Source organism: Sciurus carolinensis, chromosome 1, assembly GCF_902686445.1.
Source record: "Sciurus carolinensis chromosome 1, mSciCar1.2, whole genome shotgun sequence".
Taxonomy (NCBI): Eukaryota; Metazoa; Chordata; class Mammalia; order Rodentia; family Sciuridae; genus Sciurus; species Sciurus carolinensis.
In genome coordinates, this window is record NC_062213.1 from 195344842 (window position 1) to 195361166 (window position 16325).

Consider the following 16325-nt stretch of genomic DNA (forward strand, 5'->3'; position numbering starts at 1 on the left):
TGGTAGAAGGGTGTGGTGGAGGAAATCGGCTGAGAACCTGGGAAAAGGAAGCAGAGAGAGAGAGAGAGATTCCTCTCAACATGGGCAAAATATATACCCAAAGGCACATCCCCAATGAGCCACCTCCACCAGCCACACCCTACCTGTCTACGGTTACCACCCAGTTAACCCCTATCAGAGGATTAATACACAAATTAGGTTAATGCTCTCATAACTCAATTGCTTCACTCCTAAACCCTCTTGCATTGTCTCACACATGAACTTTTGGGGGACACCACATATCTAAACCATATCTGCAAACATGGATAATTTGACTTTTTCCTCCCTAATTTGGATGCCTTTTAATTCTTTCTCTTGCCTAAGTGCTCTTGCTAAGACTTACAATACCATATTAAATAAGTATGCCAAACATGGACATTTTAGCCAGGTGCAGGGGTGCACACCTATAATCCCAGCAGTTTGGGAGGCTGAGACTGAAGTTTCGCACAAAGCCAGCCTCAGCAAAATGAGGCACTAAGCAACTCAGTGAGACCTTGTCTTTAAATAAAATACAAAATAGGGCTGGAGATGTGACTCAGTGGTTGAGTGCCCGAGTTCAATCCCTGGTACAAAAAAAAAAAAAAGTGGACATCCTTATCTTGCTCCAGATCTTAAAGGAAACTCTTTCAGCTTTTCCACTTTCAGTATGATACTGGCTGTGGGCTTGTAATATATCGTCCTTAGTATTTTGAAGTGTGTTCCTTCTACATATAATTTGTTGAGAGGTTTTATCATGAAGGTTGAATTATCAAATGCTTTTTCTGCATCTATTGAGATAATCATATGTTTTGGGTTTTTTCATTCTGTTCATGTGACATATTACATTTAATGATTGGCAAATGCTAAACCATCTTTGCTCCCTGTTGTGATCCTCCTTGATCACAGGGTATGACCTTTCTGATCTTCTGTTGGATTTTATTTGCTAGTTACTGTTGAGGATTTTTGCAAACTTATGCATTAGAGAACATTCGGGTTTTCATCTACCTCCCATGGTCTCCTCGTCATGGAAGTGTAAGCCCCAGGAGAGCAGAGAGTTTTGTAGTTGCAGTGGTTGTTCATCAATGTCCAAGGGCTGAGATTAGACCCTGGATGAAAGAGAATGAACAGAGGGTCAAATCATAGACTTTGAATTCCCAAAAACATTGCTGAGAAGATGGAAGTGGAGAGGCACCGTCTGATATCAAAAGGCCCTTGAGTTTTGAAGCACTTCCAACGCCTGGACCCAACGCCTGGACCCAACGCCTGGGACACCAGGATGTAAGGGGGGGGGAGGGGTTCTGCCTATTGTAGTTACAAGTGCTCCAGAGGCTGAGATGCTGAACGCCAGGTGATGATCCACCCCAGGGCGCGAGACCCCTAGACCTTGATGGTGGCTTGAAACCAGCCACTGGAGGAACGGAACAGGACTGAACGGAGCCCAGAGTTTGGGGGCTGTGTTGTTCACTATGGCTTTGTACCAGGAACAAAGCGCCCCCAAGTGAGTGGCTTAAACAGCAGAAGATCACGGCCCACAGATCTGGAGGCAAAGGACAAAGATGCTGCCCCACAGCTGCTTCTCTCTGAGGGCTGAGACGGGGGTCTGCTCCAGGCCAGGCTACTACCTTCGGGGGCTTTGCTAGTTTCCTGGCACCTTGGCATGTGAAAGCATGGCCCCATCTCTGCCTTCACCTTCAGAGGGCATTCTACCCAGGCGTGAGCGTCTGCGTCCAAACATCCCCTTCTGTAAAGACCCCAGTCATCTAGGATTAGGTTCCATGCTTAAGAACTCATCTGAACTAATTTCATCTCTAATGACCCTATTTCCAATAAGGCCACATTCTGAGACCTAAACATAGGAAGTGGGAGAAGCAGGAGGGATGCAACTGAACCCATACCACAGCTCTGGCACACGAAGGAAATCCCACTTTCAAGAGAAGAGCCGTCTGATGGCCCTCAGGATAAAGTGGGTAAGGTTGCAACGAGCGCTGAGCTCAGCTCTCGGCAGCTTAACTCAGCAGAAGTTTATCTCTGGTTCACACTGCCACCACATGTCCGTGGAGGCAGCAGAACTTTCCAGGACAGCAGTCCTCCGAGCTATGTCTCCGTAACCCAGACTGCTTCCACCTGCAGGTCCACATGGGAGGCCCAGAGAGGCCAGGGATTGCTCCTGGTCTCAGCCTGGAAGTGGCCCTTCCTGAAAACGCTCATGTGTGAGCGAACACAGGGCTGTACACAGCAAGGGGCTGCAGATGGTGGGCGCAGAGGGGATGTTCCTGAACACCACAGCCTCGGCGGCAGGGGCTTTAGGACCAGTGTTGGGATGTTTACTAAAGACCTTGGAAACTGAATTCCCAGCATAGATTGGAGGGCAGGAAGAAAGATATTTACTTCAGGTAAAAATTTACTTTAGCTAGAGTCACTGAATCCCCAAAGACTGAAGAATAAAGGACTAATACCCTCAGGGAGCATTAATGGACCCGTCTCCCAAAACAGGTGAGGAGCGTGTACAAGGTGGAGGCAGTGGTTTGGTGGGAACTTCAAAGCGGCTTCTGGCTTTTCCTGAATTTGGAAACTCATGTGGGATGAGAGGAGGAGGGGAATAAAGAGGAGGGGGCAGAGAAGGTGCAGGCTCTGCTCCAGTTAGGGGGAAGGAGAATCCTCCCCATTCAACCCTTGCTCCCCTGGAGCCCACGGGCAGGATGAGGGAACAGTCTCATCAAGTCCTGAGAGGTTTGCGCAGGTCCTGGAACTCCGGAGAGGCTCAGCGTGGACTCCTGGGAATGAATGAAGGAAGGAAGGATTGAGGAGATGAATGGGTAGCACCGAATGCCCTTTTCCTGTTCCCCAGTGCCACATGCAGCAGCCCATTCACTGTGCCTGCCACAGCACGGTGTGTGCCCATCCATGAAACTGGCTGCAGGGAGGTGACTGACTGGTGGTCACACCCATGGCTGGTTATGGAAATTTACCCAGTTGGGCGCTCAGCCATGGGAAAGGCTTCAACACGACCTGAAATTTATTCTGGCAGCAGCTCGTGGCATGAAAGATTGTCCAGTCCTCAGCTCTGTCTTGCCAGTTGACGAGGGGGAAAAAAGGGGATTACCCAGGCCCATGCTAATCTTCAAGTCCACCAACAGGCCACACCCACCTCCACCCCTGCGCCTCGCCAGCCCCCGACTTCCCAGGGGAAGCAGTTATTTAAGAGCAGCTGTTCAGGAAGAACAAGAGGGTCATTTGGAGCTATCAGTTCCAGCATCTTCTGAGAGGTAAATACCCAGAAATTAATATTCCATGACAGGCATTAGAATCCCTGCTCATCTGCTGCCTTTGAGAATGGCTGTGCTGTGTGTTTGTGTGTGCTGTCTGTGAGCCCACGTGGACATAAGCATGCCTGTGCACAACTTGGTATGTAAAAGAAGGGCGTGAGTGGACAAGTGTGTTGTGTGGTTTTGTGAGCAGGCTAAACAAGAGGCCATGTGCGCTAGTTAGGTAGATGTCCAGGGGCATCCGTGTAGCAGCACAGGGGTGTGTATGTGTGCACGTGCATAGGGTTGGAAAGGTTTGCGGTGTGTTGCTTTAGTTCTGGAGAAAATTACTGGGACTCTGATACCTTGGATGGAATTCCCAAGGCTTGAATTGAGCATAGGGACGTGGGTGAAACGTGTTTGGGGGACACAACCTCTGACCTCAGAGAGTTCCCAAATATGTGGGTGAACCTGGTTCCAGCTTCTCAAGAATTCTCAGTCTTCTGAGGAACAGGGGACTCATGTCTCATGTGGGGTCTCCACGGTCCCAGGGCCTGCACGTATGCAAAGCTATTCCACAGAGCAGTGAGGGTTCGGGGTGGTGTTAGGAGCCCCCTGGTGGAGCCATGCGTGGGTGGGTACTCTGGGCGTTCTCCCTGGACTTGGGCCAGTGCAGTAGCATGCCTGTGTGCTCTAGGACTGTGAGCTGGGCAGAATAGGAGCCAAGGCAGGAGCCAGGGCCACCTAGGAGAGGAGCCCAGACCTATCCAGCTGCCCTCGTCCTGCACAGAACTCTCAGCATGCGGACGCTCCTGCTACTGGCAGTGATCATGGTCTTTGGTAAGAGCTGACATTGAGCTCAGCATGGGGCAGCCCCAGGGGAGGGGGAGAAACACAAACCCCAAGTTTTCCTTCCCTTTACAACAGTCCTGTCCCCGTGGGAGGAGAACAGAGGCCACGGCGGGGAGCGAGAGAAGCAGAGAGAGGCAGAGAGGAGGGACATGGGGCCTGGCACCCCATCACCAGTTATTTATCAATTTCCTTTCAGGCCTAATGTGGGCCCAGGGGGATCTTGTGAATTTCCATACCATGATCTCCTTGGTGACAAGAAAGAATGCCGCATCCAGTTATGGCTTCTACGGTTGCCACTGCGGCCTGCGTGGCAAAGGAGCCCCCAGGGATGCAACGGATCGGTGAGGCCACCCCAGCCCTCCTTGCCCTGCGCTCACTCTGACCTCAGCACACTGAAGCTGGAAGGACAGAGCTGGTGACCATGGGCACAAAGGCCCCAGCATGTGCCCGCTGGAAGGGCAGTCAGCAGGCTGCACCCTCTGCTCTAGACTACCTATGGCCATTGAGTCTGCCCAGGATCAAGGGTGGGAGGGAATGACGGGGCACCAGGCCCCCTGGAGCTGTGGAAGGCAGCCTCATGGTACAACCTCCTACCAGGTGCTGTGCCGCCCACGATTGCTGCTACTATCGTCTGGAGAAGCGTGGATGTGGCACAAAACTTCTGAAATACAATTTTAAATACCGAGGAGGCAAAGTCGTCTGTGAAGGTAAGAAAGAGCCCTGCAACCAAGCCAACGTCCCTCATGCATTTGTTCACTGGCCACCGTGCCAGGTACTGTGCTAGACACAAGAGATGGGGACACAGAGTGACGCTCTCCCTGCCTTGAGAAGCTCAGGGTTGATGAGAAAGCAAGAAAACTGAGATCACAAAGTGATACAAGAGTCCAGAAGGAAGTAAGCAAAGAGCCAGACAAAACACCATCTGGGGCTCCAGGAGTCACCTGCCAGCAGTGACACTGAGCTGCGCAGTCAGAGAAGAGGGTTGGGGTATTCCCAAAGGAGCACACGGTACAGTCAGGGAATCCAGGGGGCTGCAGGTCATTCTGTGCTGCCCCGTGAGCAAGACAGGGGCTAGGTCAAGCCAGACCTTTCAGGCCAGGGTGTCCTTAGGTTTTGTCCTAAAGCCACAGGGAGATAATGAGCAAAGTAGTGACAGAAGCTCATCTGCATTTCAGAGGACTCACTCTGGCTGCAGGATGGATGGGGACTAGTGAGCCTGCTCTTGCCAGAATGCAGACAAAAGAGAGAGGCTGGCTTAAAGCACTGCTGGTCAGGATGGAAGGGGTGCAGAAGAAATCAAAAAGCAACTATATGATTTTGAGGAAGAATCAGCTTGGAAACTGCCTGGGGAGGGCATGGGAATAATGAGCTTTGGAGTGGGTATTTGACTGTGCAGATGGTACAGTGGAGGTAAAGATCACAGATGCTGTTCTGCTGGATTGTGGGAGGAGCAATTCTAATTAGAATACTGGGAGACTGGGGTCTCCAGATACCCTGGGCAATGGCCAGCATCCAGCTGGGCGAGCAAACTTGCAGTTCAGTGTAGGGTCTGGAATGGGGGCATATTAAGATTCAGAGAACTGGGAGCTGGTATGCTCACTTCAAGACCCGGAAAGGAGACCAGCAGATTAGACAGAAAGCAAGGAAGAGGACAGAGGGAGGCGGCCACGGTGCCATTGAGGAGATGATTAACAACGGCAGTTTAACAGAGCAGGCCACATAGATGGACAGGGTTTTTCTGGACTGTGGGGCAAGAAGGCTATTCAGGACATCAGAGGAAGGTCATTTCCTTGAGCGCGAGGGCGAAACCAGGTTAGAATGGTTGGGTAGTAGGTGGGAAGGGAAGTGGAGACAGGAAGTAGAGGCAACTATATGGAGAAAGCTTGAAGCTGAAGGGGAGGAGATGGGTGGCGGCAGGAAGGATGTGCTTAGTGACCCCAGACAGTGGGTCCAGTTGGGAGAGGACATGAACTCCCATCCATGGCCTGAGTAATTTTTTTTTTTAAGATCAGAAATTGTCTCTTGCAATGGCGGCCTCTCCATAGGGGCGTATATGTTAGCAGCTCTAGGTGCCAGACCAAGACGCCCCACCTGCACTGGTTTGGATAATGGGGGTGCCTGACTCTCACAGTAAGAACTCTCAAGACTGCAGCCAGGCCCGGGGCTGCCTTTCCACATCATCCGCACTGCCGGGTTGGCAGGACCTACAATTACATGTCAAGACACACGCCACCGCCCCACGCACTCGGGCCTCGCTACCCAACAGGCTTCCGCCTGCGCAACTCCCTTTTCCAATAGACTTCCCCTCGCGGCTCATTGGCCAGAACAAGGTTCCGAGCTATGCAGAGACCAATCACTGTCAAGGAGAAAGCGAGGAGTGCCTGGCGTAGGCCAATCACGATCCTCCGGGGCCCGGGGGCGGGGCTTTGCTGCCCAGCCGGGTCTGGTAGCAGAAGGAAGAGGCGACGGCCAACGGGGAGACCTGTGTCCCACTGCGTGGCGCGGTGTGTCTCCATCTGAGCCGGAGCTAGCTCCCCAGGCAGGAGACCTGTCTCCCCATCAGGCAGACTATCTGGAGCCGGTTCTGAAGGAGGGGATCCCATACATATTGTGTCCCACCATGAGCATCTGGAGGCTGGAGGACAGCTGGGTCTTCTCCCCCACAAGCAACCACAGACTGTTAACAAACTCCATCCTGTGTTTATTTTCTTGTAATTTCAGCGAACCAGGGCTCCTGTCGGAGGCAGCTGTGTGAATGTGATAAAACTGCTGCCTACTGTTTTGCTAAAAACCGGAAATCCTACAATAGGAAGTACCAGTTCTATCCCAATGCGCTGTGCGGTGGGAAAGGGCCCCGATGCTGAGGCCCCTCTTCCTCCAAGCCTTGCCACCCAGTGCTGCGTCCCTTCTCAAACACCTTCTCTCCCAGCCCCCACCAGCTCCCTGCAATCAAGAGAACAGTCCCGGCCCATCCTAGAGGCAAGCGAGGAGCCCTTCTGTCCCCATCCAGAACAAGAAGACCAAACCCTCTGCCAGGCACCTCTGCCAGGCCTCTTCCCCAGGCTACCTGCACAGCTGATGTCCCCACTCCCGCCCTTCCCTGCTTAGCTGTAGCGGCTACACTCCTGGGGGTCTTTTTTGAATAAACCAATTTGTCACCAAACTCTGTGTGTGTGTGTGTGTGTGTGTGTGTGTGTGTGTGTGTGTGTGTTCACCCAGTATGAGAACACACTACACCAGACAAACCGGTACATATAAGTTGAACGTTAAAAGTCCCCGGCTCTAGAGTCAGACTACATGACCCCTCTACTCTTAGCCTTGGTTCTCCCATCCAAATGGGGATGACAGTGTACCTCCATCTGGGCAGGTTTGAAAACTAAGGGAGATACCAGTTTTTAAGCACTGGGTCCAACCTATCTATGGTTGCGATTCCTATTAGGAGTAAAGCCCGGACATCTCTCTCTTCCTCCCTGGACCAGAATAGCTCCTACTGGTCTGTTGGAGGATGTGAAAATTGTCAGAATCCAAATGGAATCACTTTGTGAAGGCCCAGTCAAACTAAATAAGCAAAACAGAAGGTTCTGAAGGCGGGGATCCCATGCATACATGCCACATCATGAACTATTCACAGAAGACCACCAGAACCATGACCTTGCACAAGGGCCACCTGCCCAGCCCAAATGGAATCCTGAGACAGATACACTGGTCAAAGCAAGACCCTCTGACCAACCACTTAAAATTCCCTGACAGAACCTCGGGGATTTTCTTAGCCCTCCAGACACTGATAAGAAACAAAATTCTAAGGCCCACAGAGAAGGCTGTGTTTGGAGGCACTCCATCTGCAACACGGTGGTCCATATCATGGAAAACTCAATGGGAAAGCCTAATTCTTAATAACTTATAAGCTGCAATTATAGAGGTGAGGTAACATCTAAGGTTTTTTAGCTCTCTTTCTCTCTATTTTTTCCCCTCAGTCTATAATGAATCTGCTTTACATTAAGAGAAAGACAAATTGAAATGAATAAAGAGCAACGATCGCTTAAAAGTTTTTTTGTTTTGTTTTGTTTTGTTTTGTTTTTCTCATGACACATCAACCAACAGAGGAAAAGAGAAAATTTTTCTAAGGGTGGTTTTGCAATTTTCAGCACCTCCATGGCAACTGAGTCATCCTTCCTGGAAATGAAAAATTTAGATTTGCATGACTCTAATAGCTTAGGGTGATAAATACTGCTCTGGCTTTTACAAAACAGCACCTCCCTACTTTAGACGAAATCTTGAGTAATAGCAAAAGATCTCTCTGTCCAGCGTAAAAATTGCTTCATCTGCCACCCAGGCTGGGAAAAAAACAAAGAAAAACTACAAACAACCTTTTAAGCACCACTTCTAAGAAATGTTCCCTGACCTATTTGATTCATCAAACAAGAAGGGCAAATGAAAGAAAGATAATTTTATTATTAAATTCAAGGTTACTTGGAGGCTTGCGGCTCCAGGCAATCCGGGCTAAAATGTGAACATCTAAGAGTTAACCCTAAACTCATTCAAGACTAAGAAAGGGGGCAGTAGAGGGAAGTGGTTGATCTGAACCTATGGTCCATGGCTTGCAGGACAAATGAAAATTTTAAAAGTTTAGTCCTATGAACAGGTCACTTTAAGTTGTCCCATTTTGTCAGAAATATAAGTTGGTTTCAATCATTCTTTTATAAATCTGTGAACATATATTACTCTACTTTTCTGTTTTGCAACTAAAATTTTAAATGGAAAACAAGAAGATTGTCATTTGTAGATACCAAAATATGTACCGATGCCTGGCGTCGTGGCACTTGCCTGTAATCCCAGCAACTCAGGAGGCTGAGGTAGGTTGATTGCAATGTTCGAGAGACTTTGTGAAATTTACAAAAGTCCTAAGATCCTGGTATAACAATGTCAGTCATAATTATTATCTTAAAATGATGTATACAATAAAAGTAACTGAATTTCTACATCAACTGCTGAACTGCCATCAAATTGCAGCCATGTCTATTCTGAGTCTTTTGTGATCCACAGTTTTGATTCTTCTCTAAAAGCATTTGCAAGCAGATTCATGGGCGGGAGGTGGGGCTCTTAACAAGTACTCCTGCACACAAGTGTCTGATAACTTTAAGATCAGTGGTCTGAAGAAAAATCTCCAGGACTCTAAAGAAGAAACTGATGGGTTCATGAAACAGCTAACGGAGGTCAAGAAGAACAAGACAGAAGACTGGCTGAACCGATAGAATCTATGGGGTTTTGTCTTTTAATGAAAGACATTTTTGGTTCTTGAATTTTTTTTTTCCAAATTTAAGGAAATGTCTGTTTTTATCTATAGTTTACAGCAATCTGGGAAAATATACTTTTGTAAACAAAGCTGAAAGCATTTACTTTCTTCTCTATACTTGATTCCTGCAAAATTCAAAAATTATTCATCAGTATTTTCGGTGGCAATGTGGTAATCTGTGTAAACCCAATTAGAATCTGTCCTCTTTATAACAGGATAAAACTGGAAACACTGGTATATTTGAAAATATGCATAGAATGTCTGGCTTTAAGAGTTCCCACCATCACAGGGAGTGAATAAATCCTCAAAGGCTTAGGTACCGCAGAAGTACCTAAGAAGTCTCCAGAAGTCTCCAGAAGCCTCTAAATCTGAGATTATGGTATATTGCTTTTCTTGCTGTGCTTATGTAAATAATCAAGCCAAATCTGATAAAACTAAACTCATGGTACTAAAAAATTGGTTTTTCTTGAATTATCTTTCATAAAAGTTAGTATAACTGTAGAGAGAAAAATATACCTCTAAAGAAAAGCTATAAAATGCCTGTGAGTAGACTGTATCTCTCTCTCTATTTTTCCAATTATTATTTGATCTCCTTGTGGACTGTACCTAGATCCTAAATTGTTCTAGGTTCCTCCACTATACTTTTTTCTCAGATAATTACTAAGAATAGGAACTGCTGAGCTGGACAACTTGATGCAAATTTCAAGAAACAAGCCTCACACCTGATGTGAGGGCTTCAGAGAAATTTCCCCAGACTTCCCAACACCCTCAGCACCCATTTGAACCACAAACTAGGGAGAAAATTGAGGTCAGAATGAGATTTCCATCATGTACTGAGACTCGCGATTCTCTTATTTTTTTCCTTGCTCACATTCATCAGTTTTATCTTGATAAAATGATGGTTTAGTTAAAATTTTGCAGTCAATAGTTACTGTAGCTAACTTGACAGAACCTGACCTAAGAAACCTTTTAGTCCACCTAGTGGTCAACTTTGGTAACATCCCCCAATACAGCATTTTGTTCAAATCCTACTGGGGATCTCTTTTGATAGTATTCTCTTTATTTAACCAAACCACGGGCTATCAAATGATACCATGACTCTAGATGGATTATTGGTTAAGAAAATGTGCCCTTATTGATACCACATGCTTTACCTAGATCAACTCCACTTCTGACACCAGATATCTCAACCTCAGTATAAGTCAGAGAGATATTCACCAACAAAGAGTGAGCATGGCCACCTCTGGTTATTATTTAGGTTGACAGGGGAAACAGGAAACACTGACCTTGAAGGTTTAGGGAATTGTGCTTGACATCTTCTGCATGGGACATTCAGTCTGGCAGAGGGAAAAGGTAGAGCAACGCATACTTGCCCCACGTGGGCATTGGGGCATTGTCTGCTGACCCCGATCCGCCTCCCAGGCCTGGGACGATGCATCCTGCAGGCCGCATGCTCAGAATGGCACTGTGGCTGGTTTAGGGCTCTGCTGCAGCCATCTTGACAGCCTTACTAATCTTTAGACAAGGAGTCCGATATTTTCATTTTGCACTTGGATGCTCCCCAAATGGTAGAGCTGGCGTGAGAACAGGATGACATCACTCCCCAGGGATTGATTTTTACTTTTACCGAGAGGTGCTGAGTGCCCCGTGAAGTACGCCTTAGTTAAGCCCTTGCCGAAGGCTTTTCTTTCCTTATGCCTTGATCTCAGAGGAAGGGAAAGAAGGGGAGGTAGCTTCTTTCCTCTGATACCTTTCTCTCCAGTAGAGATTTTGTACTTTTGCCTAAATTTCCTCCCAAAATATTTCCGATGTAAGTCTTTGTATGCAGAGTTTTGGAGGCTTCCTTCTTCCAGGAGAATATCACTTAAGCCTCACATCTTAAATAAGAAGATGTTAGCAGTATAAGAACAAGAAATGATTTATAAAAAATGAACCCCAAGTGTGGAAGTTAGTTGTGAATAACGTAGCCACTGAAATGGGGTAACGGGCTGAGGAGTGGGAGGGTTGGCCTGAGAAGTCTTCCAAGGAGAAGAGTAAAAAGAAAGTGGAAAAGAACTCTCCAACTCTCCAGAGATCCAGCATGTAGATGCACCAACTTCCAGATACAGAAGTTCAAGCAGGAGAGGAAAATGGAGGAAATGAAATAGTCAAAGAATTAGGATTATAAAATTCCTGTAAGAAATTAGCTCAGAGTGCAAAATAGGACAAATAGAAAAAAATAACTATAAAATAGACACAATGTAGCAAAAGTTAAAAACATTACCAAAAAAAAGAGGGTCATTCCTTTTTCCATATATTTTTGGTGCATGATAGTTGAATGTAATGATGGAATTCATTGTTACATATTCACATATGCAAACAATATAATTTGGCCAATATCTTTCCCCGCTATTTCTCCTTTCCATCCTCCCCCATCCCCGGATCCCTTTCCTCTCCTCTACTGAGCTCCCTTCAGTTTTCATGACATCCCCCACCATACCTTTCTTTTCCTTTTTCCTCTCTAGCTTCCACAAATGAGAGAAAACTTGTGACCCTTCATCTTCTGAGTGTGGCTTATTTCACTCAACATAACATTCTCAAGTTCCATCCATTTTTCTGAAAATGACATCATTTCATTCTTCTTTATGGCTGAATAACTCTGTTGTATACATATAACACATTTTCTTTATCCATTCAACCATGGATGGATGCCTAGGCTGACTCTATGGTTTGGTTATTGTGAATTGTGCAGCTATAAACATGGGTGTGCTGATTTGAATTTTTTAGGATACTAATTAAGGAGTGATATAGCTGGGTCATATGGTGGTTCCATGCCTAGTCTTTTGAGGAACCTCTGTACTGATAGTGGTTGTACTAATTTACAACCCCACCAACAGTGTAAATGTGTTCCTTTTTCTCCACATCCTCTCCAGCATTGATTATTACTTGTATTCTTGATGACTACCATTCTGACTGGTATGAGATGAAATCTCAGCGTAGTATTGATTAATATTTCCCTCATTGCTAATGTTTTTGAGCATTTCTTCATATATTTATTGACCATTGTAGCTCTTTTGAGAAGTGTCTGTTTAGTACATTTGCCTATTATTACTTGGATTATTTGGGTGTGCTTTTTTTTTTTCTGGTGTTAAGTTTTTTTAAGTTTTTTATATATTCTGGATTTTAATCCTCTATCAGAAGAGGAACAAGCAAAGAATCATTCTGTAGGTTCTTTCTTCACATTTTTGTTTCCTTTGAAAGCCTTTAATATAATGCCTCCCCATTTATTAAATCTTGGCATTATTTCCTGAGCGTTAGGGGTTCTACTGAGAAAGTTGTTGCCTGTGCCTATATGCTGGAGTGTTGATCCATTATTTTCTTCTAGAAGTTGCATAGTTTCTGGTCTAATTCCTAGGTCTCTGATTCATTTTAAGTTGACTTTTGTGCAGGGTGAGAGATAAGGGCCTAGTTTCATTCTTCTACATGTGGATAACCAGTTTTTCCAGTACCATTTTTTTTAAAAGGCTGTCTTTTTTCCAATGCATGCATTCAGGCACCTTTCTCAAGGATCAGATGACTGTATGTGTGGGTTTGTCTCTGTGTCTTCATTCTGTTCCATTGGTCTATGTGTCCATTTTTATGCCAGTACCATGCAGGTTTTACTATAACTCTTTAGTATGATTTGAAGTCAGGTATTGTGATAACTGCAGCTTTGCTTTTATGACTTAGAATTTTTTTTGGCTATTCCGGGTCTTTTATTCTTCCAAATAAATTTTAGGACTGTTTTGTCTAGTTCTGTGAAGAACGTCCTTGATATTTTGATGGGAATTGCATTAAATATGTATATTACTTTTGGTAGTATGGCCACTTTAACAATATTAATTCTGCCTATCCATGAACATTGGAGGTATTTCCATTTTCTAAGGTCTTCTTCAACTTATTTCTTCAGTGTTCTATAGTTTTCATTGTAAAGGTCTTTCATCTACTTGGTTCGATTTGTAGCTAGGTATTTTTTGAGGCTATTATGAGGGGAATGTTTTCCTGATTTCTTTATCAACAGATTTGTTGTTGGTATATAGGAAAACTACTGATGTTTGTATATTGATTTTGTAACCCACTACTTCACCACATTTATTTATTAACTCATACAGTCTTTTGGTGGAGTTTTTTGGATCTTCTAAGTATAGGATCATATTATTTGCAAACGGTGATGTAATAGTTAATTTGAATTGTCAACTTGATTGGATTAAAAGATGCCAGTGATTGAGAGGCTTCTGGGTGTGTCAGTGAGGGCGTGTCTAGGAATGACTGGAATGTGGGATAGGAACTGAAGTGGAGACCCTCTCAAAGTATGGGCAATACCACCCAATCGAATGGAATAAAAGTTGGAAGAACAAGGAAGCAGATGCAGATGCAAGCTTGGCTCTTCTTGATGGGGTTCTTGATTGCTGCTTTGATTGTCTAAGGATATCAGACTTTCACTTCTTCACTCTCCCAAAGTGGACTCTGCCAGTGATTCTCCAGGTAGTTTCCAGAAACCTTTGTCTTGGACGAGGGTAGCACTGTTGATCTTTCTTGTTCTGGGCCTTCTGTGTCTTGAACTGTGCAGCTGTTGGTTCTTCCAGCTCTCCAGCTGCAGATGGTCGTTGTGTACTATCCAGCTTCTGGTCACATAAACCAATCTAATTAATCCCCTTTTCATGATCATACTTCCTGTTGATTCTGTTCCTCTAGAGAACTCTGACTAATAGAAGTGATAACTTGACATCTTCCTTTCCTGTTTTTATCCTTTTTACTTCCTTCTTTTGCCTAATTACTCTGGCTAGAATTTCTAGCACTATATTAGATGGAAGTGGTGAGAGTGGACATCTTTGTATTGTCCCAGATTTTAAAGAAAATGCTTTCATTCATTATGATGTTGGCCATATTGCATATGGCCTTTATGATGTTGAGCTAGGTTCCTTCCATCCTTAGTTTCTTCAATGTTTTTAGTGTGAATGTGTGCTGAATTTTGTTGAACATTTTCTCTGCATCTATTGAGATTAATAAGTGATTTTTGTCCTTAATTCTATTCATATGATGAATTACATTGGTTGATTTACATATGTTAAACTATTATTGCATCCCTGGGATAAAACCAATCTGGTCACGATGTACAACCTTCTTCTCCTTCTCCCCCTCCTCCTCCTCCTTCTTTTCTTCTTTTCTTCTTCTCCTCCCCCTCCTCCCCCTCCTCCTCCTCCTCCTCCTCCTCTTCCTCCTCTTCCTCCTCCTCCTCCTCCTCCTCCTCCTTCTTCTTCTTCTTCTGTAGTTGTAGATGGACAAAATGCCTTTATTTTATTGGTTTATTTTAAGGTGGTGCTAAGGATTGAACCCAGTGACACAAATATGCTAGGCAAGCGTGCTGCTTCTGAGCTACAGTCCCCGTCCCAATTTTCTTAATATATTGTTGAACATGATTTATTAATATTTTGTTAGGAATTTTTGCATCAGGGATATTGTTCTATAGTTTTCTTTCCTTGATGTGTCCTTGTCTGGTTTTTGTGGGAGTGTGATACTGGCTTCATAAAATGAATTTGAAAGTGTTCCATCCCTTCTTATTTCATGAAATAATTTAAGAAGGACTCATTGGCATTAGTTCTTTAAATATCTGGTTAGGAGGTTTTTTATTACTACTTCTATCTTATTGCTAGTTTTTGGTCTGTTTAGGATTTATACGTCCTCTTGATTCAATTTTGATAGGTCATATGTGTATAGAAATGTATCCATTTATTCTAGGTTTTCCAATTTATTGGAGTATAAGTTTTCAAAATAGTTCCTAATTATCCTATGAATTTCTATGATGTCTATAGTAATTTCTTCTTTTTCAATCTCTAATTTTAGTAATTTGGGTTCTCTCTTTTTCTTTTGCTAGTTTGAGTATGGGCTTATGAATCTCGTTTATCTTTTCCAAGAACCAACTCTTTGTTTCATTGTCCTTTGTATTGTTTTCTTATTCTCAATTTCATTGGTTTCAGCTCTGATATTGAATATTTCCTTACTTCTACTGGTTTTGGAATTGGTTTGTCCTCTTTTTAAGAGTGTTGAGATGCATCATTAGGTTGTTTATTTGGTATCTTTCTGATTTTCCTATGTAGGCACTCAAAGCTATTCAACTTCTTTTAGAACCATCTTCATAGTGTCCCAGAGGTTCTGATATGTTGTATCACTATTCCCATTTGATTCTAAGAAATTTTAAATTTATCCTTGATCTCTTCTGTCACTAGTCAACATTTGAAAGTGTATTTTTCAATTTCCATGTGTTTATACAGTTTCTTTAGGGTTTTTTAGTGTTGATTTCTAATTTCATTTCATTATTATATGATAAGAAGATGCAAGAAATTGTATCAATTGTTTGTATTGCTAAGAGTTGCTTTGTGGCCTAAAATTTGTTGTTTTGAAGAAGGTTCCATGAGCTGTTGAGTTGGAAGTATATTTTGACTATTGTTTGATAAAATATTCTATAGATGTCTGATAAGTACATTTTATTTAAAAAGTTTTTCAGGTCCAAAGAGTCTTTACTGGAGTTTATGTCTGGATGACCTATCTATTTGTGAAAAAGGTATGTCAAAATCATCCAAAATTTTTGGGTCAACCCAAGTCTTTAATTGGAGTAGTGCCTGTTTCATATAATTAGGTACACCAACATTTGGGGGCATAAATATTTACTATCATTATACATTTTTGTTGGATTTTTTCCTGTACTAGTATGAGGTGACCTTCTTTGTCTTTTCTGATTAATTTTGGTTTGAAGTTGGCTTTGTCAGATATGAGAGTAGCTACTCATGCTTGTTTTTAAGTTCCACTTGCATAATATATCAGTTTCCATCCTTTCACTTTCAGCCTGTGGCTGTCTTTGCCTGTAAGGTGAGTCTCTTGCAAACAACATACTGTTGGGT

At 44.1% G+C, this 16325-nt stretch overlaps 1 protein-coding gene across 1 annotated transcript; it reads left to right on the top strand.

Moving 5' to 3' along the window:
• The first annotated feature begins 3060 nt into the window (after window positions 1-3060).
• Window positions 3061-7272, top strand: Pla2g2a (phospholipase A2 group IIA). Its single transcript, XM_047563795.1, has 5 exons — window positions 3061-3284; window positions 3961-4103; window positions 4312-4456; window positions 4713-4822; window positions 6837-7272. The coding sequence occupies exons 2-5, from the start codon at window positions 4064-4066 to the stop codon at window positions 6977-6979; spliced, it is 438 nt and encodes a 145-aa protein (XP_047419751.1). The 5' UTR covers window positions 3061-3284; window positions 3961-4063; the 3' UTR covers window positions 6980-7272.
• Window positions 7273-16325: the final 9053 nt, after the last annotated feature.